General features: G+C 45.7%; 1 protein-coding gene across 1 annotated transcript in view; it reads right to left on the minus strand.

Moving 5' to 3' along the window:
* Positions 1–2,962: 2,962 nt before the first annotated feature.
* LOC142245241 (SCAN domain-containing protein 3-like) overlaps positions 2,963–26,900 on the minus strand; it is a 40,401-nt gene continuing 16,463 nt past the window's right edge. The window contains exon 2 of the mRNA XM_075317808.1: positions 2,963–9,304. Coding sequence (XP_075173923.1) covers positions 8,172–9,125 — 954 coding nt within the window. The 5' untranslated portion in view covers positions 9,126–9,304 and the 3' untranslated portion in view covers positions 2,963–8,171. The remainder of the gene's footprint in view (positions 9,305–26,900) is intronic.

Here is a 26,900-nt window from a genome sequence, read left to right on the forward strand (position 1 = left end):
GCTCGCTGCCGAGATCGCTGCTGAGTCACGCTTTTTGTGACGCAGCAGTGACCTCATTAGCGATCTCGCTATGTGTGACACTGAGCAGCGATCTGGCCTCTGCTGCGAGATCGCTGCTCGTTACACACAGCCCTGGTTCGTTTTCTTCAAAGGCGCTCTCCCACTGTGACACACAGATCGCTGTGTGTGACAGCGAGAGAGCGACAAATGAAGCGAGCAGGGGAGCAGGAGCCGGCGTCTGGCAGCTGCGGTAAGCTGTATCCAAGATAAACATCGGGAAACCAAGGTGGTTACCCGATATTTACCTTAGTTACCAGTCTCCGCAGCTCTCACGCTGCCTGTGCTGCCGGCTCCGGGTCTCTGCACATGTAGCTGCATTACACATCGGGTTAATTAACCCGATGTGTACTGTAGCTAGGAGAGCAAGGAGCCAGCGCTAAACAGTGTGCGCGGCTCCCTGCTCTCTGCACATGTAGCTGCATTACACATCGGGTTAATTAACCCGATGTGTACTGTAGCTAGGAGAGCAAAGCTAAGCAGTGTGCGCTGGTAACTAATGTAAACATCGGGTAACCATACCCGATGTTTACCTTAGTTACCAGTGTCCGCAGCTTCCAGACGCCGGCTCAGTGCAAGCGCAGCGTCGCTTGCACGTCGCTGCTGGCTGGGGGCTGGTCACTGGTGAGATCTGCCTGTTTGACAGCTCACCAGCGACCATGTAGCGATGCAACAGCGATCCTGACCAGTTCAGATCGCTGGTCGGATCGCTGCTGCATCGCTAAAGTGTGAAGGCACCCTTACATCCCCACAGTGGCCAAGGGTATCCCATAAAAGGGTTCTTCACATGTGACTCATCTTTTGTAGTTTATGTTATTAAATGCCCATGTGGACTTTTATATGTGGGCGAGACAACACAATCAGTGAGACAGGATTTCACAACACAAGTCAACAATTCGTTGTGATATATTAACCCTTCCATTACCCTCTCATTTCCATAAATGTGGTCATAATCTCAATCAGTTGAGGTTTCAAGTATTGGAACAGATACCAATACATAGACGTGGGGGTGATAGGATCAAACGTCTCAAACAAAGGGAAGCCTTTTGGATATTCACTCTTCAAACACTAGAACCCAGGGGTCTGAATAGGGACTTCGACACCTCTAGTTTCATATAGATTTAGTTGTTTTCAATGTCATTTTAGACTGACTTGTCTCCTTTGTGTTTCTAGCAAAGAACCTGACAACTGTTGTGGAGGAAAATCAAGAATATAGGTATCCTTGTTACCTCTTTCCTTTCCTTTGTCCCATCCCCTCATTCATTTATCTGTTATAGCCTTGGTTTTACAGGTTTTTGTAGTCCATTTTTCTCCATTTCCCTTTCTTTTTATATAATATTTTTTATTTTTATTTTTTGTCAGTCTTTGAAAACGTAGGAATCTTTTGTAATACAATTCTTTTTCACTCAGACTCCATGCTGAAAGTGCTGCTTTAACTGCCTTGTCTAGTCACTTATCTGGTTTATTTATAATATGATATTTATAATGCTTGTTTTATTTATATTCACTTGGTGCCTATTCACACTAATTCCTAATCCCAGTTTACGTAATTCCTCCCCATCAATCCTTTCCCATCCATTCATGATCTACATAGCAGACTTGCAGGTTGTTCATGTTGACATTGCAGGCCACTAGCTTTTGTTTATATTGGTAGCTCAGCTTAGAGTGCATGACTCCTACGTCACAGGCTTCCAGCAGCATAACACTGAGTGATTTGGAGGCATGCTCATTAGTGCCAACCATATGCAGAGAGCTGCCATCCAGTCGCATCACTTCTGGTTTGAGACCTGGAAATGGATTCTTGTACCTGTATATCATAGGCAGTTAAATTCATGTGATCAGCCGCGGTGTATTTAAAAGCCCAGCATGAGGCTTCCCTTCATTACGCATACCAAAGAGAACCTGAGTGGCAGCAGATCAGAATAGCAGGCTTATCAGTGGAGAGACCCCTGACACAGGCAGCCTGGTGAGTCATTATGTTAATGTTTACAAAACGAGCTGTGGCCATCCTTCTCCCCCACACAATGACAGGCTCTTTAGACACATTTTCTATTAACCATTTATCTTCTATTTTGAATGTAGGACATTTGTTTCCGTGGTCTGACTTCAGTTAATTTTCATGCAGGATATAGTATATACAGTATTAGTGGTTCTATATTAAAAAAATTTCTACTATGCATTGATTGTTATATATGCTATTGTTTTTTATAGGAATCCGTGATTTCCTTATCTGAAAATCAAATATACCACTATATATGGACTTTATGTTCCCTTTTTATTTAGTCGGTTCCTGTTTTGATGTCTTGATGTCTTCCACCCTGATGAGATATATGTTTTCATTATGCATGCGTTTAATAAGTGAAACATTTTTTTTTCTACAAAATGATGTGAAGTTTGTTTGCTTTTGTTTATCATGTTTACAGTGTGAAATAATGTGAAGGTTATATATGACCGAAACATTATATTGAATATTGATGGTCACACAGAATACTACGCCTGTTAAAAAAATAATAAAAAAATAAAAAAAAATTCTTTTTGCAAATTCTACAAGTTTGAGTGCCGGATCTTACTTAATTGTTTATGGAGTTGGACCCTATCTGAGCACAAACAACGTTTATAAGGAGTGCCGTATTTCTAACCAGAATTATTTTTAATGAGAATACCAAATATCTTTTAGCCAATTCCTTACCCAGTTGCATATAGTTTCCTCTAGTCCTTGCTTCTGGAGTTTAAGTATAAAGGGGGCTTTACACGCTACAATCTCGTTAATGTTTTATCGTCGGGGTCACGTCGTTAGTGACGCACATCCGACGTCATTAACGAGATCGCAGCGTGACACTGACGTGCAACCTATTATGGTACACAAGAGAAAAAGAAAATGTGCAACAAGTGGGATCACCAGAAATAACCATATAATATCATTTTATTAATCAAAAAGGACATACAAACACACAGATGTTCATTAAAAACAATTAAAAAAGCAAAAAAGCTTGTACATACATTTGGTGCCAATAATATAAGCCACCAAAATACACCCCACCCTCTCAGCAAGCCAAAGAGAAACCCCACATGATAAATCAGAGTAAGTGTGATAGCCAAAAAACCTTGTTCAATCAATAACAGGCAGTGAACACGGCATGCTAAATGAGACAATAGCAGGCAGAAGGACAATTGCTGCATACAAATACCTCAAAGCCGCATGAAAGTAATCTGCCCTGAAAACAAATGTCTGGAACCAGTATAAGGCAAATCACATACCCAGGGGTCCTGCACGGGGTAAATGGCAAAGCAAATATCATGAGAAGGGTGGGGTGGAAACCCCACGCGTATCGCTACAAAGAGTTGTAGCTTCCTCAGGGGAAAGTGAGGCACACATCTTCAGGTTGCATAGCGACCTCTCCCTCCTCCTCCTTGCCCATGCTGGTAAGCAATCTTCTTTGATTATAATGGCTATTTAAGACATGCCTACCATAGTGTGCCTCACTTTGCCGCAGGAGTGAGGAACGACATCGGACTGTCGCGTCAGCGTAATCATGGATTATGCCGACGCTGCACCGATGATACGATTACGACTCTTTTGCGCTCGTTAATCGTATCATCGAGCCTTTACACACTACGATGTCGCATGCGATGCCGGAAGTGCGTCATTTTCAATTTGACCCCAGCGATGTCGTAGTGTGCAAAGCCCACCTTACTCCCTCATAGAACCCCAACAGACTTATCTTTCATGAATCCATGCTGTCACTTATATTATTTTCTGCAATATATTTTTGCATGTCATCCCTTAAAATGCCGTCAAAAACTTTGCATACTACTGATGTCAGTCTTACTGGACGGTACTTGCCTGGATCCACCATTTTACCTTTCTTAAATATCGGTACCACATCAGCAATCCTCTAATCCTGAGGCACCAACCCTGTTACAAACGAGTCTAAAAAGATGAGATACAAGGGTCTGTCGATTACGGAGCTCAATTCCCTTAATATTCGTGGATGAATGCCATCTGGCCCTGGGGATTTGTCAATGTTTAATTTACTCAGACGCAGGCGTACTTCTTCTTGTGTTAAATTAATTATATCGGGTGGTGAACTTTGATTTTTCACTTCTTCAATTATCCCTGGAACAGTCTGCTCCTTGGTGAACACTGATGAGAAGTGCCTGTTTAATATCTCAGTCTTTTGTTTGTCCTCTATAACTAACTTGTTATTATATTTTAAGGGGCCGATACTATCCTTTATTTTCCTTTTTGCATTAATGTATTTATAAAAGATTTTGAGATTTATTTTAATGTCCCTGGCGATTTTTGTTTCAGTAGCTAATTTTGCTTGCTTGATTTATTTTTTTGAATTTCCTATTGATATCTTTATACTTCTTAAATACTATTTCTGTATTCTCAGCCTTTAAGATTTTAAACGCCCTTTGTTTTTGTTTTATTATACTTTGTACAGTCTTATTTATCCATAGTGGTTTCTTTTTATTCCTTGACATTTTATAACCAGAGGGTATAAGTTTTTTTACAGGACTCTAGTAGTATATCCTTAAACTTACCCCATTTATGTTCAGTATCCCCAGTTACCATGACATTGTCCCAATCTACACATTTAAGCTCTTCCCTTAAGGGGGCTTTACACACTACGATATCGCTAGCGATATTGCTAGCGAGTGTACCTGCCCCCGTCGTGTGTGTGTGTCACGGGCAAATCGCTGCCTGTAGCACACAATATCGCTAACACCCGTCACACATATTTACCTTCCTAGCGACGTTGCTGTAGGCGGCGAACAACCTCCTTGTTAAGGGGGAGGTTCGTGCGCAGTCACAGCGACGTCACACAGCGGCCGACCAATAGAAGCGGAGGGGCGGAGACCAGCCGCATTAACGACACGCCCACCTTGTTGCCGGAGGACGCAGGTAAGCTGTTGTTCATCGTTCCCGGGGTGTCACACGTATCGATGTGTGCTGCCTCAGGAACGACAAACAACCTACATCTACAACAACCAACGAGATTTTGAAAATGAACGACGTGTCAACGATCAACGATTAGGTGAGTATTTTTGATAGTTAACACTCGCTCGGAGCTGTTACACGCAACGATGTTGCTAGCGACGCCGGATGTGCGACACGAATTCCGTGACCCCGACAACATATCGTTAGATATGTCGTTGTGTGTAAAGCCCCCTTAAATTTGTTGAAATCAGCTTTCCTAAAATTCAATTACCATATTATGATCGCTATTGCCCAAGTGCTCCCGGACCTGTAGATCTGAAATTGTATCCGGTCGATTTGACAGGAGCAGATCTAGCAAATTATCTCTCCTGGTCGGTTCATCTACCATCTGAGAGAAGTAATGGTCTTGAATTGTAGACAAGAACTTACAGCATTTAGCACAACCAGAAGATTCTATGTCCCACTGAATGTCTGGATAGTTGAAATCCCCCATAATAAGAACTCGATTATTATTATTAGCTGCCTTTTCAATTTCTTCCAGCATTTCCCCCTCTATTTGTTCAGGTATGTTAGGAGGCTTATAGCAAACTCCAATTAGTATTTTTCCATTATTCCCCACCCCATGTAAATTTACCCACACTGACTCTACATTGTTGCAGCTCCCCCCAATGTTATCATTCAACACAGGTTTTAGGTTAGATTTGATAAATATACACACCCCACCACCTTTTTGTCTTTCCTGTCCTTCCTGAATGTAGTATAATCTTTTAAGTTTGTCACCCAGTCATGGCTTTCATCCAGCCAGGTTTTCGTAATGCCCACCACATCATAATCCATGGTTGACATAAGAGTCTCCAAATCATTCATTTTGTTTGCAAGACTTCTTGCATTTGCCAGTAGACATTTAATACTATTAACACAATTATTACTCCTAGCCTCCCTACGTTCCTTGCATGTCCCAGCCCCCCTAATCCTTCATTGATCCCTACCGTTTCACTGTCTATCTGCTCTATCCCCTTATTAGCTCCACTACCATCCGTCTCCCTCAGATCCTAGTTTAAAAGCTCCTCCATCCGTCTGACTATTTTCTCCCCCAGCACAGCTGCACCCTCCCTATTAAGGTGCAGCCCATCCCTACCATAGATTCTGTAGCCGACTGAAAAGTCGGCCCAGTTCTCCATGAAGTCGAACCCTTCCTTCCTGCACTAATTTCTAAGCCACATGTTTATCTACCTAAGCTCCAACTTATCGCTGAGATACAGTTCCCTAGACAGTGTTCATTACAGTAACATCTCCATTTTATTATGTCCTGGGTTTTCCAGTCAACAATAGGGATATGTAATGCAAAGCAAGGGAAGCCAAACAATACTCGTGCAGCAAGGTCTTTGAGCACATAACACGATATGAGCTCCAAATGGAGTACCCCTATGCAAAGTTCTAGACCCTGTACACACTCTATAAAGACCCCTTGGGAGAGAAGGGATGAGTCAATGGCAAAAAATCTGGACCACACTTGATAACTCAGTCACCTTAAAGGCCCCTTTACACACAGACTTTCTAGCGATCTTGCCGGAATCGCTGGAAAGTCTCTAAACAGTCACTGGGGAGCTGTCAAACAGGCAGATCTGGCCAACGAGATTTTCCAGCGATCCCGGACCTGCATAACGACCTCGCTGGTAGGGAACGCTATAGCAAGCCTACGGGCTAAGTCGCTAACGATGTCGTTGTAACGGTGTCAAACACACCGATGCATGCTGCGCAGTGGTAAACAAAGGACCAAAAAAATGGTCCTGAAAGATTTGTAGCAATCAGCGACCTCACAGCGGGGGCCAGGTCGCTGATGCATGTCACACACTGCAATGTCGCTGGGGAGGTCGCTATTACGTCACAAAACCGGTGACGTTACAGTGATATCGCTAGCGATGTTGCAGTGTGTAAAGGGGCCTTTAAGCCTTAGGAGCAAGCAATTGGTTAAGGGTGTCGCTTGAACTGTATATTGACCCACTGTCATGATGATTGGAGAGAGCAGGAGACAGGGTCTCCTAGACTGGCCCTCAGACTAGGGCAGTCATGGCGAACCTTTCAGAGACAGAGTGCCCAAACTACAACACAAAACCCATTTATTTATTGTGAAGTGCCACAAGGGCAATTTAATCTGAACAACAGAACTTTACAAATCATTTGGCATGCTTTTGAACAATTAATGTGATTTTTGCTGTTGCATGCATGCTGATAACTTGTCTACCCTTGGCTCATACTTTGTAAGTTTGAGGGCAACACATGCTGCACTCAAGTCATCTGTTAGTCTGTTTCTAATGTCAGATTTGATATAATTCAAAGCTGAAAACAGCTGCTCACAAGAATATGACGACCCAAACAGGTTAAGTAAAGCAATCCCAAGTGCTTTCATTGACTTAAAATTATTTGGCAGAGAATTCCACACTTTAAGGATTTCATTTTCTGAACTAACTGTGCTGTCCTTTGTCATTCCTTCTATCTTCTCAAGTGTTTCACGCAGGTCACAGAATTTATTTTTCCAGATAGAGCTTTCTTGAAATTCCAATAGCTCCATTTCAAGATTCCCTAAATCTAACCATTGTAAGCAGGAAAGATCAATATCTTCAAATTTGGCTCTCTCTGGAAATGTCAGAAAACACAGAGTTGTCTCCATTTTACGGAACTGTAAAAATCTGTTACTAAAATTGACTTTTGCAGCTCGTACAATGCAAGAAAACTCCTTGTAGATTTCTTGATGGCTGGTGAGACTGTCTACAAATTTAGAATTTTCTAAATGCATTTTTAGATTTGGAAAATATTTCAGTTGCCCACTTTAAATGTCTCTTTCAAAAACCTGAAGTTTTCTCTCAAATGTTTTAATATCAAAAAACATTCTTTCTGCTGTTTTCCCTACAGCTACACCTTGTAGTTGTTTGTTCAGTACATTACATAGTGTAGTGTAAAATCTGTGAAAAACATGAGGTTGGTAAGCCAGGCCATATCAGTGAGCTGTGGATATTCCTGCCCTTTTTCATTCATAAACAGCCTAATTTCTTCCAAGCAAGCTACAAATCTCTCCAGGACTTGTCCTCTGCTCAGCCACCAGACATTATTGTACATAAGTAAGCAATTATACTGTGCCTGAACCTCCTCAAGAAGTGCTTTGAAATTGTCAAGAATTTAGAGCACGAGCTATGATGTAATTAACCATTTTTGTGACATCTTTAAGGACATCCTCAATTTTGCTACTTTCCCTGGCACAGAGAGCTTCTTGATGTATAATACAATGGAACTGAATGACTTCATGTTTTATTTCTTTAACAAAGAACTTTATGAAACCAGATGATTTACCCACCATAGAAGGTGCCCCATCACTAGTAATTGAAACAACGTTTTCTGGTCTTATATCTTGTGACAAAAAAGCCTCCATCACAGCATTGTGGATAGCTATCCCTTGTGTTCTTTCAGGCAAGGATAACCGTTTCACCAGCTCCTCTCTCATAGTGTCACCAGCAGCATAACGCAAAATTACTGCTAGTCTTGCGTGATTTTTTACATCTGTACTTTCATCCAAGCACATTGAGTAACAAGCTGCCTTTTGTAGGTCAGTGGTGAGCTGCTGACTAACATCACTTGCCATGCGCTGGACTCGATCTTTAACAGTATTTCTGCTAAGTGGCATCTCAGAGATGCGTTGAATAATTTTATCTTTATTTGGCAAATCATGAAAAAGAGAATTACTCCCAGACAACATGGCTGCTTTGATAATTTCTCCATCAGAGAGGGGCTTACCATGTTTTGCTATGACCAGAGACATTTGAAAACTGGCAGCTGTTAGATGATTTGTTCTACTTGGAGAAAGATAGTTGCAAAAACTAAGAGACTGGTAATTATATTTTCTCAATTTGCCTTCAAGAAACTCTTTTCGTTCAGTTTCACTTAGTTGGGCAACATTTTTGTGGTTGGTGTCAAAGTGCCGTCTGACACTTGATGTGCGACACACAATACTTTCATTACACAGAGTACATAATGCTTTCCCACTGCGTTCAATAACTCCAAATGACTCTGTCCAGACCTCTTGGAATGATCTTCCACTATCTGTTTTTGCTTTTTTTGCTGTACTCATATCTGGTGGCTGCCAACTTCTGAGTCCTGATTAGCTTGGAAAGTAGCAAGGGAAGCTGGCTGGCTCGGAGAAGCTGGCTGGCTCGGAGAAGCTGTCTGGGCTGGCTCGGAAAAGCTGGCTGGCTCGGAAAAGCTGGCTGGCTCGGAAAAGCTGGCTGGCTCGGAAAGCTGCACTGTGAACTGAAAAAATACATATTGGCTGCAGCTCCACATTTGACAAAAGAAAAAATATAAAAAAAAAAAATAAATATATATATATATATATATATATATATATATATATATATATATATATATATATATATATATATATATATATATATATATATATATATATATATATATATATATAAAACTTAAATTGTACCTGTCAAAGACATGTCAAAAGTTTCGCTGGCGGTCCGGGTGCGAAGATTGCCAACAGCCGCCAAACGTGTGACAGGTGCACTTTAACTTTTAATTACTGTGTTCACCACCTATCCAATAAGACTGGTTCCACAGCCCCACCCCACTCCACATTCACAGCACATGTAATGTTCTCATCCTGATACTCTCCATCTAGTACTGTGCCCCACCCAGATCCTTGTAATACTGTGCCTCATCCAGATCCATGTAATACTGTGCCCCATCCAGATACATATAATACTGTGCCCCATCCAGATACATATAATACTGTGCCCCATCCAGATACATATAATACTGTGCCCAATCCAGATACATATAATACTGTGCCCCATCCAGATACATATAATACTGTGCCCCATCCAGATACATATAATACTGTACCCCATCCAGATACATATAATACTGTGCCCCATCCAGATACATATAATACTGTGCCCCATCCAGATACATATAATACTGTGCCCACTCATAGTCTTTATTTGTTACTTTTTAGTCGCCTCTAGATAGTAAAAAAAAAAATAAAATCATACTACTACTCACCTTCCTACTCCCACTTCACCACTGCTCGCTCCTGGTCTCCTGAAGTCTTCTCTATTCCCGCACTGCCGCGGCCACAACACGTGATGGCGCCGTCACCGTCACATCAAGGTATGAGACAGTGTCGGGCTTAATGACGCTGCGGGGGGGTGTCAGCGGGAGGAGCAATGTCCCCTCATATCCGACAGTCACAACTTTGAACTGCTAGCGCTAGCAATTTAAAGCGGCAGTACGATTCTGCCTGAGGCAGCGGCCGTCACATCACGGTATGCGACAGTCGGGCTTAATGACGCTGCGGGGGTTGTCAGCGGGAGGAGCAATGTTTCCTCCGATCTGACAGTCAAAACTTTGAACTGCTAGCACTAGCATGCCAGCAATTCAAAACGGCAGTACGATTCTGCCTGAGGCAAGGACGCGCGTGCCAGCAGAGAGTGCTCTGCGTGCCCTCTCTGGCACGCGTGCCATAGGTTCGCCATCACTGGACTAGGGAGACCCTAGTTATCTCTTATCTTAGAGTTACCTCTGAAGGTCAGGATATTGGCCACCTTCTTAACCTTGCTCCTGACCAGCCCTGATCTTATACCCTCTAACCTCTACTCCAATGGAGTGCCAGGACAGGAGTGTGATAAAACCAACAGAGAGAGACAAACAGGGAAAATCAAAGCTATCTCACAGCAGGCTCACACAAAAAAAGGTATAAGACAGACAATAAGAGGTAAAGAGGAAAATAAGAGCAGGAAGAAAACAATGATAAGAGAATTCCAAAACGTGAAGCACCATGCAACATAATCACCAGCAGGACTGGGGCAGACCAGCACACAGGCCAACTCAGCAATAAACTATAGTTGGTGTGGGAAGACCGATTCCACCATCTTAAAAAGGCAGGGAGTAAATATGATAGGTTTCCAACAATATGTGATCCCAAAAGTGGCTAGCAGAGGTTAACTCTTGCTAGATTGACCATTAATGAGCACATAGCTGGTCGACACCTGGGCCTGCCTTGGTAAATCAGAAATACCAGAGAAACCATAGTGTGGAGTGTTAAAATCTGTAGTGTGAACAGCGTCTGATGCCGCCATGACACTCAGTGAATTTTGAGCATAACTCTCTGTGACACTCGCAGTCTGAACTTCTAGACGCAACTGCAAAAGAGAAGACGCAGCAGTAGCATTATGGCCCAGCTCATTAAAAACGTTCTTCAAGGTAACTAGGTCATTTCTACAGGAGATTTATCTAGACGAGAGCCTCCCCACCGATGTGCAACATTTCCAAAGCCACCTTGGCCTGGTCTGAAGAAAACTGGTGGGCCAACAGCTCAAACTGCACAGTGCACAGGTTAATGAATTCTCGGCATTGCTTGGGGTTGCCGTCTAAACATGATAGACTAGACAGACAAGGTCCGGATACAGACGGAGCAGGAGAATTCCGGTGAACACTCACAGACCATACGTGGGTCAAGATTTGAGCTTGCTGCTCCCGCATGTGCTACATCTCACCGTATAATTCGATCAGGGGTGGAGAGTCAGAGCCAGTGGAGTCCATGGCCCGAGTAATCTGTTACGCTCACCAGTGAAAAGGCGGTAAGTGGGAGTGGACTCAATGGACCACAGGGGGGACCCTGGCTTACCCTGTAATAGAAGGGGCTTAATTAAGTGCCTACAGGGTAGACGCCAAGTGCCACTCCAAGGGCAGTATTTGCGACCGTGGCAGATGATCCTCAGGACAGAGACAGGGTGACAGATAGGGACAAGTTCATGTACAGACAGGCAGTCTATAGTGCTGACAGGTGCAGCCGGGCCGGCTGAGGCAAACAGTACAACTGGTGCAGCCAGAGCGGCTGAGGAAGACAGTAAGGCTGGATGGACAGGTAGAATCACTAGTACTGGCAGCTGCAGCTGGTATGGCTGAATAAGACTGGATGACAGGGGAGACAGACAAGGAAGGTATGGCAGGGACAGGGTGACAGGTACAGGTTGGTGGATACAGGTACAAGTAACGGATCATGGACAAAGGGACCTGACAATTAGCTAGCTAGATGGAGATAAACTGACAATGTTGCTCAGGCACCTTCCCTAGTGGGAGGATGCCTTAAATAACTAGTGCTTCTCAGCCATAGACTGAGAGGCACTTCCGGGAATTAGTGTGCTGGCCCTTTAAGAGAACGAGTGTGGGTGTCCTAAGCGAGTTACCGGTTGACATGTGCAGGAAGGTGGTGCAGTCTGGTTGCGGCACTGAGGTATTTGGCATCCTTGCTGTGGAGAGGCAAGCTAATGAAGGAACATTTGCACTACACAGATATCAATGCCCAATCCGCAGTTGTTATGTTTGGAGGCTGATTGGAAGTTCAAAGTGCATGTTGGAGCTGGTAATCAACTACTGCCCTCTGCTGATCACTAAACCTTGCCAACATGTGTAATGTTTCCAGCACATGGGCAGGTCGCAAAACATTTGGTGAGGTGGCAATTGAAAGCGCTGCTGCAGCATTGCCTACCCGTGGCGGCGGTAAGTGACTTTCTGAAATGGGAGGACACCTTGATAAGTAGCTCCAGCAAGTCTGGGTATGTTTTCAGAAACCGCTGTACAACTAAGTTAAGTACATGGGCCAGGAATAGAACGTATTCCGGCTTGCCAAGCTTCAGGCCAGCTATGAGGTTACGCCCATGCCTTGTTCTAGGTTCATCGGTGAGCACCAACGATGGATCGGCTCTTAGACAGTTCAACAGCTCTGTATGGTTTATCACCTAAAGAGATGAATTTCAGCAGAGCGTGTTACCATTTTGCCGAGGCAGCACACTCAATTTGCGACCAATGGGGAGCATAATTCAGCTAAGAATGAGAAGCAGGAGGAAGAGGAAGAGGAGGGAATGCAGGAGCTGGTGTAAGAAGACAGGGAAACGCTGATGGAACTTGGGACTAGTGCACGGTTATAAACTTCAAAGGACCAGAGAAAGAAGCTAATGCAACCAGCACAAAATTTCCATGAAAAATGTAAAATCCAATTTATTTGAATGATTGAAAGTATCCAGTATAGTACATGGTAAAGACCATTAAGAGGTGGCGAAGAAACCGGAACGCATTTCTGACCGACATTGGTCCTTAATCACCGCAGTGATTATGGTCCGTCTGTCAGAAACGCATTACTGATTTCTTTCCCCACCCTTTTACTTTTCTATACCATGAGCTATAAAGAATGCTTTTAATCAAATAAAGTGGATTTTACATTTTTCATGGAAACTTTGTTATGGTGTCGCATTACCTTCTTTCTGATGGCAACTATGTCTGATCATGATCCACCTCTTGAGACAGTAATTGCCTTATCCCACCAACAGCGGCTGCTCAAATAATTGTGAATTATCGCACACAACCTTCTCATGTCCCTCTTGAAATGTGCATGGTTAGAGGTCAGAAGAAGTCATAAAGGGAAAGCTAAAGAGCTCCTAGGAGTGTCCAGGTGTGGGGTGACTTGTCTTCCGTGACTTGTCAGGGTGGGAGACAACAGGGTCAGGGTGAGGATTATTTGGTCTAGGGTCTTGGCTAGTGAGACTGGACCGTGTGGAACACAAGGTGATGATGGTAAAGAGACTGGTAGCATTATCTGCCATCCAGCCAACGAGCTGCTCGTTCTTTGACTTCAACAATGGTGTACTGCGCCACCACTCCCTGCAAATTGGGACAAGAACCTAGAAGAAGATGGGGTTTGGGGTTCTCCCACAGAAGCAAGCAGTTTGCCCTATCACGTAGCCATACCCATGGCATGCACCAATGTCAGCACCCCATCCCTAAATGCATGACTTGCACATTTTTAATTAGGTAGGCAGCTAAGCAAACTCTTATTACAGAATAGTGTATTGGAATTATCCCTTTAAGGGACTGTTTGATCTTGCAGCAGTTAATGTAACGAAATCAACCCTGCCTAAATGGCTTTTTTTAAACTCTATAACTTTATTCAAGAAACAAGTCTCCGTGTACTACCAAGGACAGACAGCAGCGGTTTTAGAATTATACCTACAAAATGGCGGTTTGTTTAGTCTAAAGCCAGCTTTACACCTTACAATTAGGTGTGCGATCTCGTATGCGATGTGACACGCCCAGGTCGCATATGCGATTGAATAAGATTGCACGTAGGTCGTTCATTTGCTGTCACACGTGCGTTAGTAGTCTATGTTAAATTGATCAATTTAGTGTGTGATCCTTTAGATCATGTGTTCTGTGACGTATGCATTGGGCACCCTTTTTTTTTTTTTATTTATTGACTTGCCAAGTGTGTGTAATGTGTAGGGATGCGTTTTTACTATGTCACTATGAGGGAAGGAGTCTTGCGAGGATAATTTGCATATTCCCAGTGCCTTCTGGGATAAGTGAAGAGTCACCGCGAGCTCAAGGAGAACCGGGTTTTGGCCGTTACAGCCGGAAGGAAGACTTCTGAAAGCCAGGGAAGGAGTCTTGCGAGGATAATTTGCATATTCCCAGTGCCTTCTGGGATAAGTGAAGAGTCACCGCGAGCTCAAGGAGAACCGGGTTTTGGCCGTTACAGCCGGAAGGAAGAAGACTTCTGAAAGCCAGGGAAGGAGTCTTGCGAGGATAATTTGCATATTCCCAGTGCCTTCTGGGATAAGTGAAGAGTCACCGCGAGCTCAAGGAGAACCGGGTTTTGGCCGTTACAGCCGGAAGGAAGAAGACTTCTGAAAGCCAGGGAAGGAGTCTTGCGAGGATAATTTGCATATTCCCAGTGCCTTCTGGGATAAGTGAAGAGTCACCGCGAGCTCAAGGAGAACCGGGTTTTGGCCGTTACAGCCGGAAGGAAGACTTCTGAAAGCCAGGGAAGGAGTCTTGCGAGGATAATTTGCATATTCCCAGTGCCTTCTAGGATAAGTGAAGAGTCACCGCGAGCTCAAGGAGAACCGGGTTTTGGCCGTTACAGCCGGAAGGAAGACTTCTGAAAGCCAGGGAAGGAGTCTTGCGAGGATAATTTGCATATTCCCAGTGCCTTCTGGGATAAGTGAAGAGTCACCGCGAGCTCAAGGAGAACCGGGTTTTGGCCGTTACAGCCGGAAGGAAGACTTCTGAAAGCCAGGGAAGGAGTCTTGCGAGGATAATTTGCATATTCCCAGTGCCTTCTGGGATAAGTGAAGAGTCACCGCGAGCTCAAGGAGAACCGGGTTTTGGCCGTTACAGCCGGAAGGAAGACTTCTGAAAGCCAGGGAAGGAGTCTTGCGAGGATAATTTGCATATTCCCAGTGCCTTCTGGGATAAGTGAAGAGTCACCGCGAGCTCAAGGAGAACCGGGTTTTGGCCGTTACAGCCGGAAGGAAGACTTCTGAAAGCCAGGGAAGGAGTCTTGCGAGGATAATTTGCATATTCCCAGTGCCTTCTGGGATAAGTGAAGAGTCACCGCGAGCTCAAGGAGAACCGGGTTTTGGCCGTTACAGCCGGAAGGAAGACTTCTGAAAGCCAGGGAAGGAGTCTTGCGAGGATAATTTGCATATTCCCAGTGCCTTCTGGGATAAGTGAAGAGTCACCGCGAGCTCAAGGAGAACCGGGTTTTGGCCGTTACAGCCGGAAGGAAGACTTCTGAAAGCCAGGGAAGGAGTCTTGCGAGGATAATTTGCATATTCCCAGTGCCTTCTGGGATAAGTGAAGAGTCACCGCGAGCTCAAGGAGAACCGGGTTTTGGCTGTTACAGCCGGAAGGAAGACTTCTGAAAGCCGCGCGCCTGTCTTCTTCATTGTGAGCGTGAGTGAGCAAAGTGTGAGCAAAAGTAAGTGTGAATAGAATTGTTTGTATTTAGTTGTTTAATTACTTAACATTTGTTTAGTGCTATCCCCATTAGAAAATGTGCTCCACTATTGCTAATGCGATCCAGTGTACATCTTGTCTCATGTATGCAGTCCTTGAAAAGCCGTTCGAGGGTGCATACTGTTGTTCGAGATGTGCGCAAGTTGCACGTTTGGAAGCCCAGATACTGGATCTAAATGAGCAGCTGGCAACTCTGAGATGCATTAGCAATATGGAAAGGAGTGTGCTGCTCACTGAGCAGCAGCTTGCTGGGTCAGATGTGGGGGAGGATCGTAGTAGGGAGCGGCAGGACGGTGAGGTAGGTAGCTGGGTGACAGTTAGAAAGGGGGGTAAAGGGAAAAGTGCTAGGGAGGCTAGTCCTGAACTGACACACCCCAATAGGTTTGCAAACTTGGCAGATGAGGGGGATGTCATTACAGGGGTAGCATTGCTGCAGCAAGGCATGACCTCTGAACGCCACAGGAGTGTCTGCTCCAGTAAGGGGGGGAATAGGAGTGCAGGGCAGGCAAGACAGGTACTGGTAGTGGGGGACTCAATTATTAGGGGGACAGATAGGGCAATCTGTCACAAAGACAGGGATCGCCGAACAGTGTGTTGTCTTCCTGGCGCTCGAGTTCGGCACATCGCTGATCGGGTTGACAGATTACTGGGAGGGGCTGGGGAGGACCCAGCGGTCATTGTACATATTGGCACAAATGACAAAGTTAGAGGTAGGTGGAAGGTCCTTAAAGATGATTTCAGGGAATTAGGTTGTAAGCTTAAAGCATGGACCTCAAAGGTGGTATTTTCGGAAATACTACCTGTGCCACGAGCCACACCAGAGAGGCAAAGAGAGATCAGGGAGGTTAACAGGTGGCTCAAGAATTGGTGTAGGAAAGAGGGTTTTGGGTTCCTGGAGAATTGGGCCGACTTTTCAGTTGGCTACAGATTCTATGCTATCGATGGGCTGCATCTTAATGGGGAGGGTGCAGCTCTGCTGGGGCAGAAAATGGCTAGAAGGTTGGAGGAGTGTTTAAACTAGGAATGGGGGGCGAGGGTATTCACTTTATAGAAGGGGAATGTAGTGCAGATAGTGACCAGGGCACAAGTAATGAAATTGGGGGTGGTACGGGGGGAAGGGTTAGGACAGTCAATACAGTAAGCAGGAATATAGGTACAGAGTCATACGTAACGTGCATGTACACTAATGCCCGAAGCCTCACAAATAAGGTGGAGGAATTAGAATTAATATTGTTGGAAGAAAATTATGATATAGTGGGGATATCAGAGACATGGCTGGATGAGAGCTATGACTGGGCTGTTAATTTACAGGGTTATAGCCTATTCAGGAATGACCGTACAAATAAGCGAGGGGGAGGTGTGTGTCTATATGTAAAATCATCCTTAAAACCCATCCTGCGTGACAACATATGTGAGGGTACTGAGAATGTAGAGTCCCTATGGGTGGAGATAAGGGGGGGGAGAATGAATAATAAAATACTGATAGGGGTGTGTTATAAGACGCCGAATATTATGGAAGAGGTAGAGAATCTCCTCATAAAGCAAATTGATAAAGCAGCGAGTCTCGGAGAGGTAATTATTATGGGGGACTTTAACTATCCTGATATAAATTGGGGAACAGAAACTTGCAGTTCCAGCAAAGGAAATAGATTTTTGATAACAATGAAAGATAATTACCTTTCACAAATGGTACAGGACCCCACAAGAGGGGGAGCACTACTAGACCTTGTACTAACCAATAGGCCAGACCGCATATCAAATATACAAGTTGGGGGTTACTTGGGGAATAGTGATCACAAAATAATAAGTTTTCATGTATTCTTTAGTAAGATGTATAGTAGAGGGGCTACAAGGACACTAAACTTCAGGAAAGCAAATTTTAAACGGTTGAGAGATGATCTTAGTGCAATAAACTGGGATGATGTACTAAGTAATAAAAGTACACAAAGCAAATGGGACACTTTTATGAGCATCCTGAATAGGGCTTGTGCAGAAAATATACCCTATGGGAACAAACATGCTAGAAATAGGAGGAAACCCCTATGGCTAAATAGAGCTGTAAGGGAAGCAATAAAAGAAAAACAGAAAGCCTTAAAAGAATTAAAGAGGGTAGGTAGTGATGAGGCATTATATAATTATAGAAAATTAAATAAAATATGTAAAAAGCAAATTAAGTTAGCTAAGTTTGAGACAGAGAGACTCATTGCGAGAGAAAGTAAAAATAATCCTAAAATATTCTTTAACTACATAAACAGTAAAAAACTGAAAAGCGATAGTGTTGGCCCCCTTAAAAATAGTCTTGGTGAAATGGTGGAAGGGGATGAGGGTAAAGCCAACCTGCTGAATGACTTTTTTTCTACGGTTTTTATACAAGAAAATGCCATGGCAGATGACATGACCAGTGATGCCATAAATTCACCCTTGAATATTACCTGCTTAACCCAGCAGGAAGTACGCCGCCGCCTCGAAATCACTGAGAGATGCTATACTGGAGTATCTCAAGAAAAATAACCTTATGACAGAGTATCAACATGGGTTTATGAGGGATCGATCCTGTCAAACTAATTTGATCAGCTTCTATGAAGAGGTAAGTTCAAGCCTGGACCAGGGAAATGCAGTGGATGTTGTGTATATGGACTTTTCAAAAGCTTTTGATACGGTGCCACACAAAAGGTTGGTACATAAAATGAGAATAATGGGGATAGGGGAAAATATGTGTAACTGGGTTAAAAACTGGCTCAGTGATAGGAAACAAAGGGTGGTTATTAATGGTACGTACTCGGACTGGGTCTCAGTTCATAGTGGGGTACCACAGGGGTTAGTATTGGGCCCGCTTCTTTTCAACATATTTATAAATGACCTTGTTGGGGGCATGCGGAGTAGAATTTCAATATTTGCAGATGATACTAAACTCTGCAGGGTAATCAATACAGAGGAGGATAATTTTATATTACAGGGAGATTTATGTAAATTGGAGGATTGGGCTGAGAAGTGGCAATTGAAGTTTAATGTAGATAAATGTAAGGTCATGCACTTGGGTAGAGGAAATAACATTTATGATTATGTACTTAATTGTAGAACACTGGGTAAAACAGACACAGAAAAAGACTTGGGTGTATGGGTGGATGGTAAACTTCACTTTAGTGGACAGTGTCAGGCAGCTGCTGCCAGGGCTAATAAAATAATGGGATGTATTAAAAGAGGTATAAGTGTTCATGAAAAAAATATAGTTCTACCTCTGTACAAGTCACTAGTGCGACCGCACGTAGAATACTGTGTACAATTCTGGTCACCAATATATAAGAAGGACATAGCTGAACTGGAGAGGGTGCAAAGAAGAGCGACTAAGATTATTAGAGGAATGGGTGGGCTGCAATACCAAGACAGGTTATTAAACTTGGGGTTATTTAGTCTGGAAAAACGAAGGCTTAGGGGAGATCTAATCACAATGTATAAATATATGAGGGGACAGTACAGAGACCTTTCCAAAGATCTTTTTACACCTAGGCCTGCGACTGGAACACGGGGGCATCCGCTACGTCTTGAGGAAAGAAGGTTTAATCATAATCACAGACGAGGATTCTTTACTGTACGAGCAGTGAGACTATGGAATTCTCTGCCGCATGATGTTGTAATGAGTGATTCACTACTAACATTTAAGCAGAGCCTGGATGCCTTTCTTGAAAAATTTAATATAACCAGTTATGTATATTAGATTTTATGACAGGGTATTGATCCAGGGAACTAGTCTGATTGCCGGATGTGGAGTCAGGAAGGAAATTTTTTCCCCATTGGAACTTGTTTGCCACATTGGGGTTTTTTTTGCCTTCCTCTGGATCAACATGTTAGGCTACGGGTTGAACTAGATGGACTTAGAGTCTCCCTTCAACCTTAAAACTATGATACTATGATCTGCCATTCAGCACTGCTACATGGCCGCTGACAGCAGACACAGACAGCCATGTAGCAGAGCTGAATGGCAGATTACAGCAGACACAGAAAGAGCCGCACAATCTGAATGAACTCGGGTGAACTTCTCCCGACTTCATTGTCATGCTGCGGCTCTGTCTGTGCCGCCTCCTGATTAGCGGTCACCTGTGAAGGGCTCACCGGTGACCGCTAAACTCCTGAGTAACTGAATTGAGCAGCCCTCTCTCATATACTCACCGATCTCCGGCGCTGCACGGCATTCACACTGCTCCGGCAGCTTTTACTGTTTTGAAAAAGCCGGCCGCCCATTAAACAATCTCGTATTCCCTGCTTACCCCGCCCACCGGCGCCTATGATTGGTTACAGTGAGACACGCCCCCACGCTGAGTGACAGGTGTCACACTGCACCCAATCACAGCAGCCGGTGGGCGTGTCTATACTGTGTAGTGAAATAAATAATTAAATAATTTAAAAAACGGCGTGCGGTCCCCCCCAATTTTAAAACCAGCCAGATAAAGCCATACGGCTGAAGGCTGGTATTCTCAGGATGGGGAGCCCCACGTTATGGGGAGCCCCCCAGCCTAACAATATCAGCCAACAGCCGCCCAGAATTGCCGCATACATTAGATGCGACAGTTCTGGGACTGTACCCGGCTCTTCCCGATTTGCCCTGGTGCGTTGGCAAATCGGGGTAATAAGGAGTTATTGGCAGCCCATAGCTGCCAATAAGTCCTAGATTAATCATGTCAGGCGTCTATGAGACACCCTCCATGATTAATCTGTAAATTACACTAAATAAACACACACACCCGAAAAAATCATTTATTAGAAATAAAAAACACAAACATATACCCTGGTTAACCACTTTAATCAGCCCAAAAAAGCCCTCCATGTCCGGCGTAATCCAGGATGCTCCAGCGTCGCATCCAGCGCTGCTGCATGAAGGTGACCGGAGCTGCAGCAGACACAGCCGCTCCTGTCACCTCCACACAAGCTAATGAAGACAGCCACGCGATCAGCTGAGCTGTCACTGAGGTTACCCGCTGTCACTGGATCCAGCGGTGGCCGCGGGTAACCTCAGTGACAGCTCAGCTGATCGCGCTACTAACCTCAGTTGCTGCGTGCAGGTGAGAGGAGCGGCGGTGAGTAGCGCGATCAGCTGAGCTGTCACTGAGGTTACCCGCGGCCACCGCTGGATCCAGTGACAGCGGGTAACCTCAGTGACAGTTCAGCTGATCGCGAGGCTGTCTTCAGTTGCTGTGTGGAGGTGACCGGAGCGGGGCTGTGTTCTGCTGCTCCGGTCACCTCCATGCAGCAGCGCTGGAAGCGACGCTGGAGCATTCTGGATTACGCCGGACATGGAGGGCTTTTTGGGGCTGATTAAAGTGGTTAACCAGGGTATATGTTTGTGTTTTTTATTTCTAATAAAGGATTTTTTCGGGTGTGTGTGTTTATTTACTGTAATTTACAGATTAATCATGGAAGGTGTCTCATAGACGCCTGACATGATTAATCTAGGACTTATTGGCAGCTATGGGCTGCCAATAACTCCTTATTACCCCAATTTGCCAACGCACCAGGGCAAATCGGGAAGAGCCGGGTACAGTCCCAGAACTGTCGCATATAATGTATGCGGCAATTCTGGGCGGCTGTTGGCTGATATTGTTAGGCTGGGGGGCTCCCCATAACGTGGAGCTCCCCATCCTGAGAATACCAGCCTTCAGCCGTATGGCTTTATCTGGCTGGTATTAAAATTGGGGGGGACCGCACGCCGTGTTTTTTAATTATTTAATTATTTATTTCACTGCACAGTATAGACACGCCCATCGGCTGCTGTGATTGGGTGCAGTGTGTCACCTGTCACTCAGCGTGGGGGGCGTGTCTCACTGTAACCAATCATAGGCGCCGGTGGGCGGGGAAAGCAGGGAATACGAGATTGTTTAATGGGCGGCCGGCTTTTTCAAAATAGTAAAAGCCGCCGGAGCAGTGTGAATGCCGTGCAGCACCGCGCCGGGGATCGGGGATAGGTGAGTATGAGAGGGGGGGGTAAGAGGGATAGACTGACATGGACAGAGAGAGAGGGACAGAGATAGTGACCGACTGACAGAGATTAGTGCATGACAGACATTGTGAGGCGCTTCAGAACGCAGCTTTTCAGCTGCGCTCTGAAGTGGACCTTTTTTAAGCTGTGGTGCAGAGCGCACACCTGCGCACATAGCCTCAGACATCACAATCGTATGAGGGATGTCACACGTTTCAATTGACTAGGTTCGTACAACAAAACGTCCAATGTATGAGGAATAAACGACGTGTATGCGATCACCGTATTTGCGTTCAATCTTGATCGCACGTAGGTGTCACACGCAAATACGTCACGAACGATGCCGGATGTGCGTCACTTACAACTTGACCCCCACGACGGATTGAAAGATTTATTGAAGCGTGTAAAGCAGGCATTACAGTAGGTATTTTAACGCAATTAACTCTGCCTAAATGGCTTTTTTTTTTTTTTTAAAACACTCTGTAGCCTTAGTTAAGAAACAATTCTCTTTGCACTAACAAGGACAGATAGAGGTATTAGGCTACATGCGAATGTTGCAGCCTTGTTGACACAAAAAACTGCACATTTGAGACATCAAATCTGCACCTTGTCCCAGAGAGCATGGAAATAAAAAAACCCAAAAAAACCGCTTGTATTGATTCTGCGTTTTTGGCGCATTTTGGGGTCGTTGTGGATGCATTTATGGTGTGTTTTTAAATTATGATTTTGATTTATTTTTTTCTGAAAATTATAGTGATGGGTGTACCGGACTCCGAAGTCCGACCCCCGCGAGTTCAAAGGCACCGAAGTGCCAGGCCCGGAATTCTCAGGGAATTCTGGGTACTGATCCAGATCGGGAACTCGGGAAATAAAAAACACAGAAAAATAAAGAAAAAAATTATAAAGCAAGCGCGCTATACCGGCATGGCTGTACATTGCTCCCACGGCCGCTCATTCTTCTTCCAGGGCCACTTATTAGGCTCATGCATTTTCACTGCATCCCTCGCCCACCAGCATCTGTGATTGGTTGCAGTCACACAGCGCCGCCAGCCTGTGTAACAGCCTGTCTGACACTTCCAAATCAGACCCGGTCTGCGGGTCTATGGCATACAGTAAATATAAATATATAATTGGCGTAGGGCCTCTCATATTACGATACCCTAGTAAAATAATTGTGGATATAAAAAGACAATCATAGGTAGACCACAACTATGAGAGACAAAATGAGAAAACAAATCCAGAAAATCAAAAAATTTTTGGGAACATTATGGTGGAAAACAAGTATTTAGTCAAAATACAAACATACAAGATTTCTGGCTCTCACAAACCTGTTACTTCTTCGTTAAGAGGCTCCTTTGTCCTCCACTCATTGCCTGTAGTAATGTCACCTGTTTGAACTTGTTATCAGTATAAAAGACACCCGTCCCACAACCTCAAACAGTCACACTTCAAACTCCACTATGGTGAAGACCAAAGAGCTGTCGAAGGACACCAGAAACAATATTGTATCCCTGCACCAGGCTGGGAAGACTGAATCTGCAATAGGCAATCAGCTTGGTTTGATGAAATCAACTGTGGGAGCAATAATAAGAAAATAGAAGACATACAATATCACTAATAATCTACCTCAATCTGGGCCTCCACGCAAGATCTCACCCCGTGAGGTGAAAATGATCACCAGAACGGTGAGCAAAAATCCCAAAACCATGCAGGGGGACATAGTGAATGAACTGCATAGAGCTGGGACCACCGTAACAAAGGCTACCATCAGTAACACACTACGCCACCAGAGACTCAGATCTTGCAGTGCCAGACGTGTTTCCCTGCTTAAGCCAGTACATATCCGGGCCCGTATGAATTTTGCTAGAGAGCATTTGGATTATTCAGAAGAGTAATGGGAGAATATGGTCTGATGAAACCAAAGTAGAACTATTTGGTAGACAGAATGCTGAGTTGCATCCAAAGAACACCATACCTACTGTGAAGCATGGGGGTGGCAACATCATGCTGTGGAGCAGTTTCTCTGCAAAGGGACCAGGACGACTGATCCGGTACATGAAAGAATGAATGGGGCCATGTATTATGAGATTTTGAGTGCAAACCTCCTTTCATCAGCAATGGCATTGAAGATGAAACATGGCTGGGTCTTTCAGCATGATAATGACCCCAAGCACACCGCCAGGGCAATGAAGGAGTGGCTTTGTAAGAAGCATATAAAGGTCCTAGCCAGTCTCCAGATCTCAACCCCCTTGAAAACCTTTTTAGGGAGTTGAAAGTCCGTGTTGCCCAGTGACAGGCCCAAAACATCACTGCTCTAGAGGAGATCTGCATGGAGCAATGGGCCAACATACCACCAACAGTGTGTGCCAACCTTGTGAAGACTTATGTCGCGGGTGGGGAGGGGACGCTGCGCTCACCACGCTCGGGTCCGGCGCTGCTGCTTCGCTTGCTGCTCGGTGGCTTGAGCGGTGGGCCGGATCCGGGGACTCGAGCGGCGCTCCTCGCCCGTGAGTGAAAAGGGGAATGGTTTTGGGGATTTATTGTCCGTGACGCCACTCACGGTTGTGGTGAGGTTGTGACACCACCGCTGCTCTGGACGGGGATCTCGGGAGCGATGACAGGGAGCAGCCTGGATGTTGTTTTTCCCCTCTGTGGGTAGGGGGGGTTTTTTGTCCCGGGGCCCGGTGAGGGAGGAATGGCAGGTGGGTTGCGGGACCTGGTGAGGTGCAGGGTCGCGGGGGCAGCGCGGTGCCGCACGGCACGGTGGTACTCACTCAGCCAATGATGAATGCAAAGTCTCCGGTAAAACAAACGGCTGGATGGACGGGTCCCACAGACGGCTGCGGTGGTTCTTCTTCCGGTAGGTTGGCGGTGACTGCCTTTCCCTGCACCTGTTATGTTCTCGGTTCTGGTGGCTTCCCACCTGTAACCCGCTCCCCAGCTTGGATGGATGGTGAGGGAGCCCCTTTTGCCCTCAGGCTCTGGGAACTGTAGCCTTGGCGGTGACTGTATTTCCCTTCATGGTTTGAGCGGTTGCCTTCAATCGGGTCTTGACTGCTGAGAAACCCCGGAGGTTCCCTTCGCTAATGGATTTGACCGGTTTTACGGCGACTAAGCCTGGTCGGGGTCCGTAGGCCCTGCCGAATAGCGCTGGCTTCTCTTTGCTCCCCGATCCGGTACCGGTGGGCCACCGCCCGTCCCCGGTCCTTACGGTTCACGTCAATCAGCCCCTCCTGCAGACGGTCACCACCGTCTGCCAACCTTGCTGTATGTGCCCGGGCCACGCACCCGGACACGGTCAGTCTGCTCCACTACCACTTCACTCTTCAACTCGACTCTGCACTACTCTCCACTACTCTGACTTCCTTTTCCCGCCTCCAGGACTGTGAACTCCTCGGTGGGTGGGGTCAACCGCCTGGCTCCACCCCCTGGTGTGGACATCAGCCCCTGAAGGGAGGCAACAAGGATTTTTGTCTGACTTCGATGTGCCTAGCCGGGGTGTGGGGTGTGTTGTTGCAGTACCTGTGACATCCTGGCTTGTCCAGGGCGCCACATTCCCCCTTAGTAAAATGCAGACCGTCCGCGGGCTGCCCGTCCATCACCGGTTTTATTTTTGTTAACTGTAAAAGAGTAAAAACATTTAAAACACAAGCATTTTTAGTCAAACTTCCCAAAACGGGAGGCACATTCTTAAACGTTACTAATGGTATGTTTATCAAACGGTACGGCCTCCGCTCTTCTCCCACCCAAACAACCTGACCCTTAGGCTGCCCCTAAGAAATGGGCAGCACCCCTTGACCCCAGTCCAGAACCAAGTTGCCCGAGCGGGTTCAGTCTCTTTCAGAGGACCCGCGTCCATGGGGACCCCTGAACCCCCGGAGGATCGCCACCGGTTACGGTAGTGGCGGGCCTGGGCCATCCCTTTCCTCCAGGCCCATCTTCCAAATCAGCCTCTCCAGAGGCGGTAACGGTTTCAGGCCAACAATTATTTACATTCCACCAGTTTGTGGTTGCCCTGCAAGTTCTCGGGCTTGTCCGTAAGAAGTTCCTTACGCAACGGTTGCAGACAGTCCCTACGGGGACTAGTTGGCGGCAACGGCCGGTTCAATCACGGTTCCAATCAGATAACTTCTTCGGTTGATTCAATCTTATCATTCAAACTTTTATCTATACACTCAACACACAAAGCCCCCTTTAAAGAGTAGTTTCCCTGTACCTAAGTGGGGCTCTACCTAGGTTGGGACGGGTGGACCTTCGGGGCCCAGTGTCAGTGGTGGCAGGCAGTGGGGCAGAGGGAACAACTAGTTCCTCCTCCCTGCTATCGTGTGGGGCAGGCGTAGGGGAGCTGGGTACAGCTGGGCACTGGCTCATGGTCGATCACTTCCATCACTTCCTCATCCACAGGTTGTGGGAACAGTATCACTGGAAGAATCACCGCGCCGTTCTGCGTAGGCCAGTCTGCTGGGAAATCACCCATCATGGTATGGATTACTTCTTTTTCTTTCTCCGCCGGTCTGGGAACTGGAGCTTCAGCTGCTACCCGCAATGGTGGTGGGCATCTCTTTAGATGGTCCTGGGAAACCGTGGCCAAAGTCCTCCCCTGGTCACGGCTGATCTGGTAGGCCTTCCCATTCTCCCATTCAGTGGGCTGTACTACATACGGGGTCTTTTCCCATTGATCATCCAGCTTGTGGGTCCTTCTTTTTCGCTTCAGCACTACATCCCCAGGCTGGAAGTTCTTGTTGAAGCACTGCTCCTGCTGTCCCCGACTCCGGCACAAGTTCCTTTCAACATAATCCTGGACCTGTCGGTACTGTGCTCTCCGCCGAGTGTCCCATCCGGCTGTCGAAGGGAGTGCTTCTGGGGCTTCCAACCCCATTTCTAAGTCCACTGGTAGCCTGCCGGGGCGAGCCCTCATCAGGTATGCTGGAGTGCATTTCGTAGATCTGGAAGGGATGTTGTTATATATATCGACCAGGTCAGGTAGCTTCTCCGGCCACAGGTTCCGCTCTTCCAGCGGTAACGTCTTGAGGAGGCCCAGGACCAAGTGGTTCATCTTTTCACACT

Source organism: Anomaloglossus baeobatrachus, chromosome 7 (assembly GCF_048569485.1).
Source record: "Anomaloglossus baeobatrachus isolate aAnoBae1 chromosome 7, aAnoBae1.hap1, whole genome shotgun sequence".
Classification (NCBI taxonomy): Eukaryota; Metazoa; Chordata; class Amphibia; order Anura; family Aromobatidae; genus Anomaloglossus; species Anomaloglossus baeobatrachus.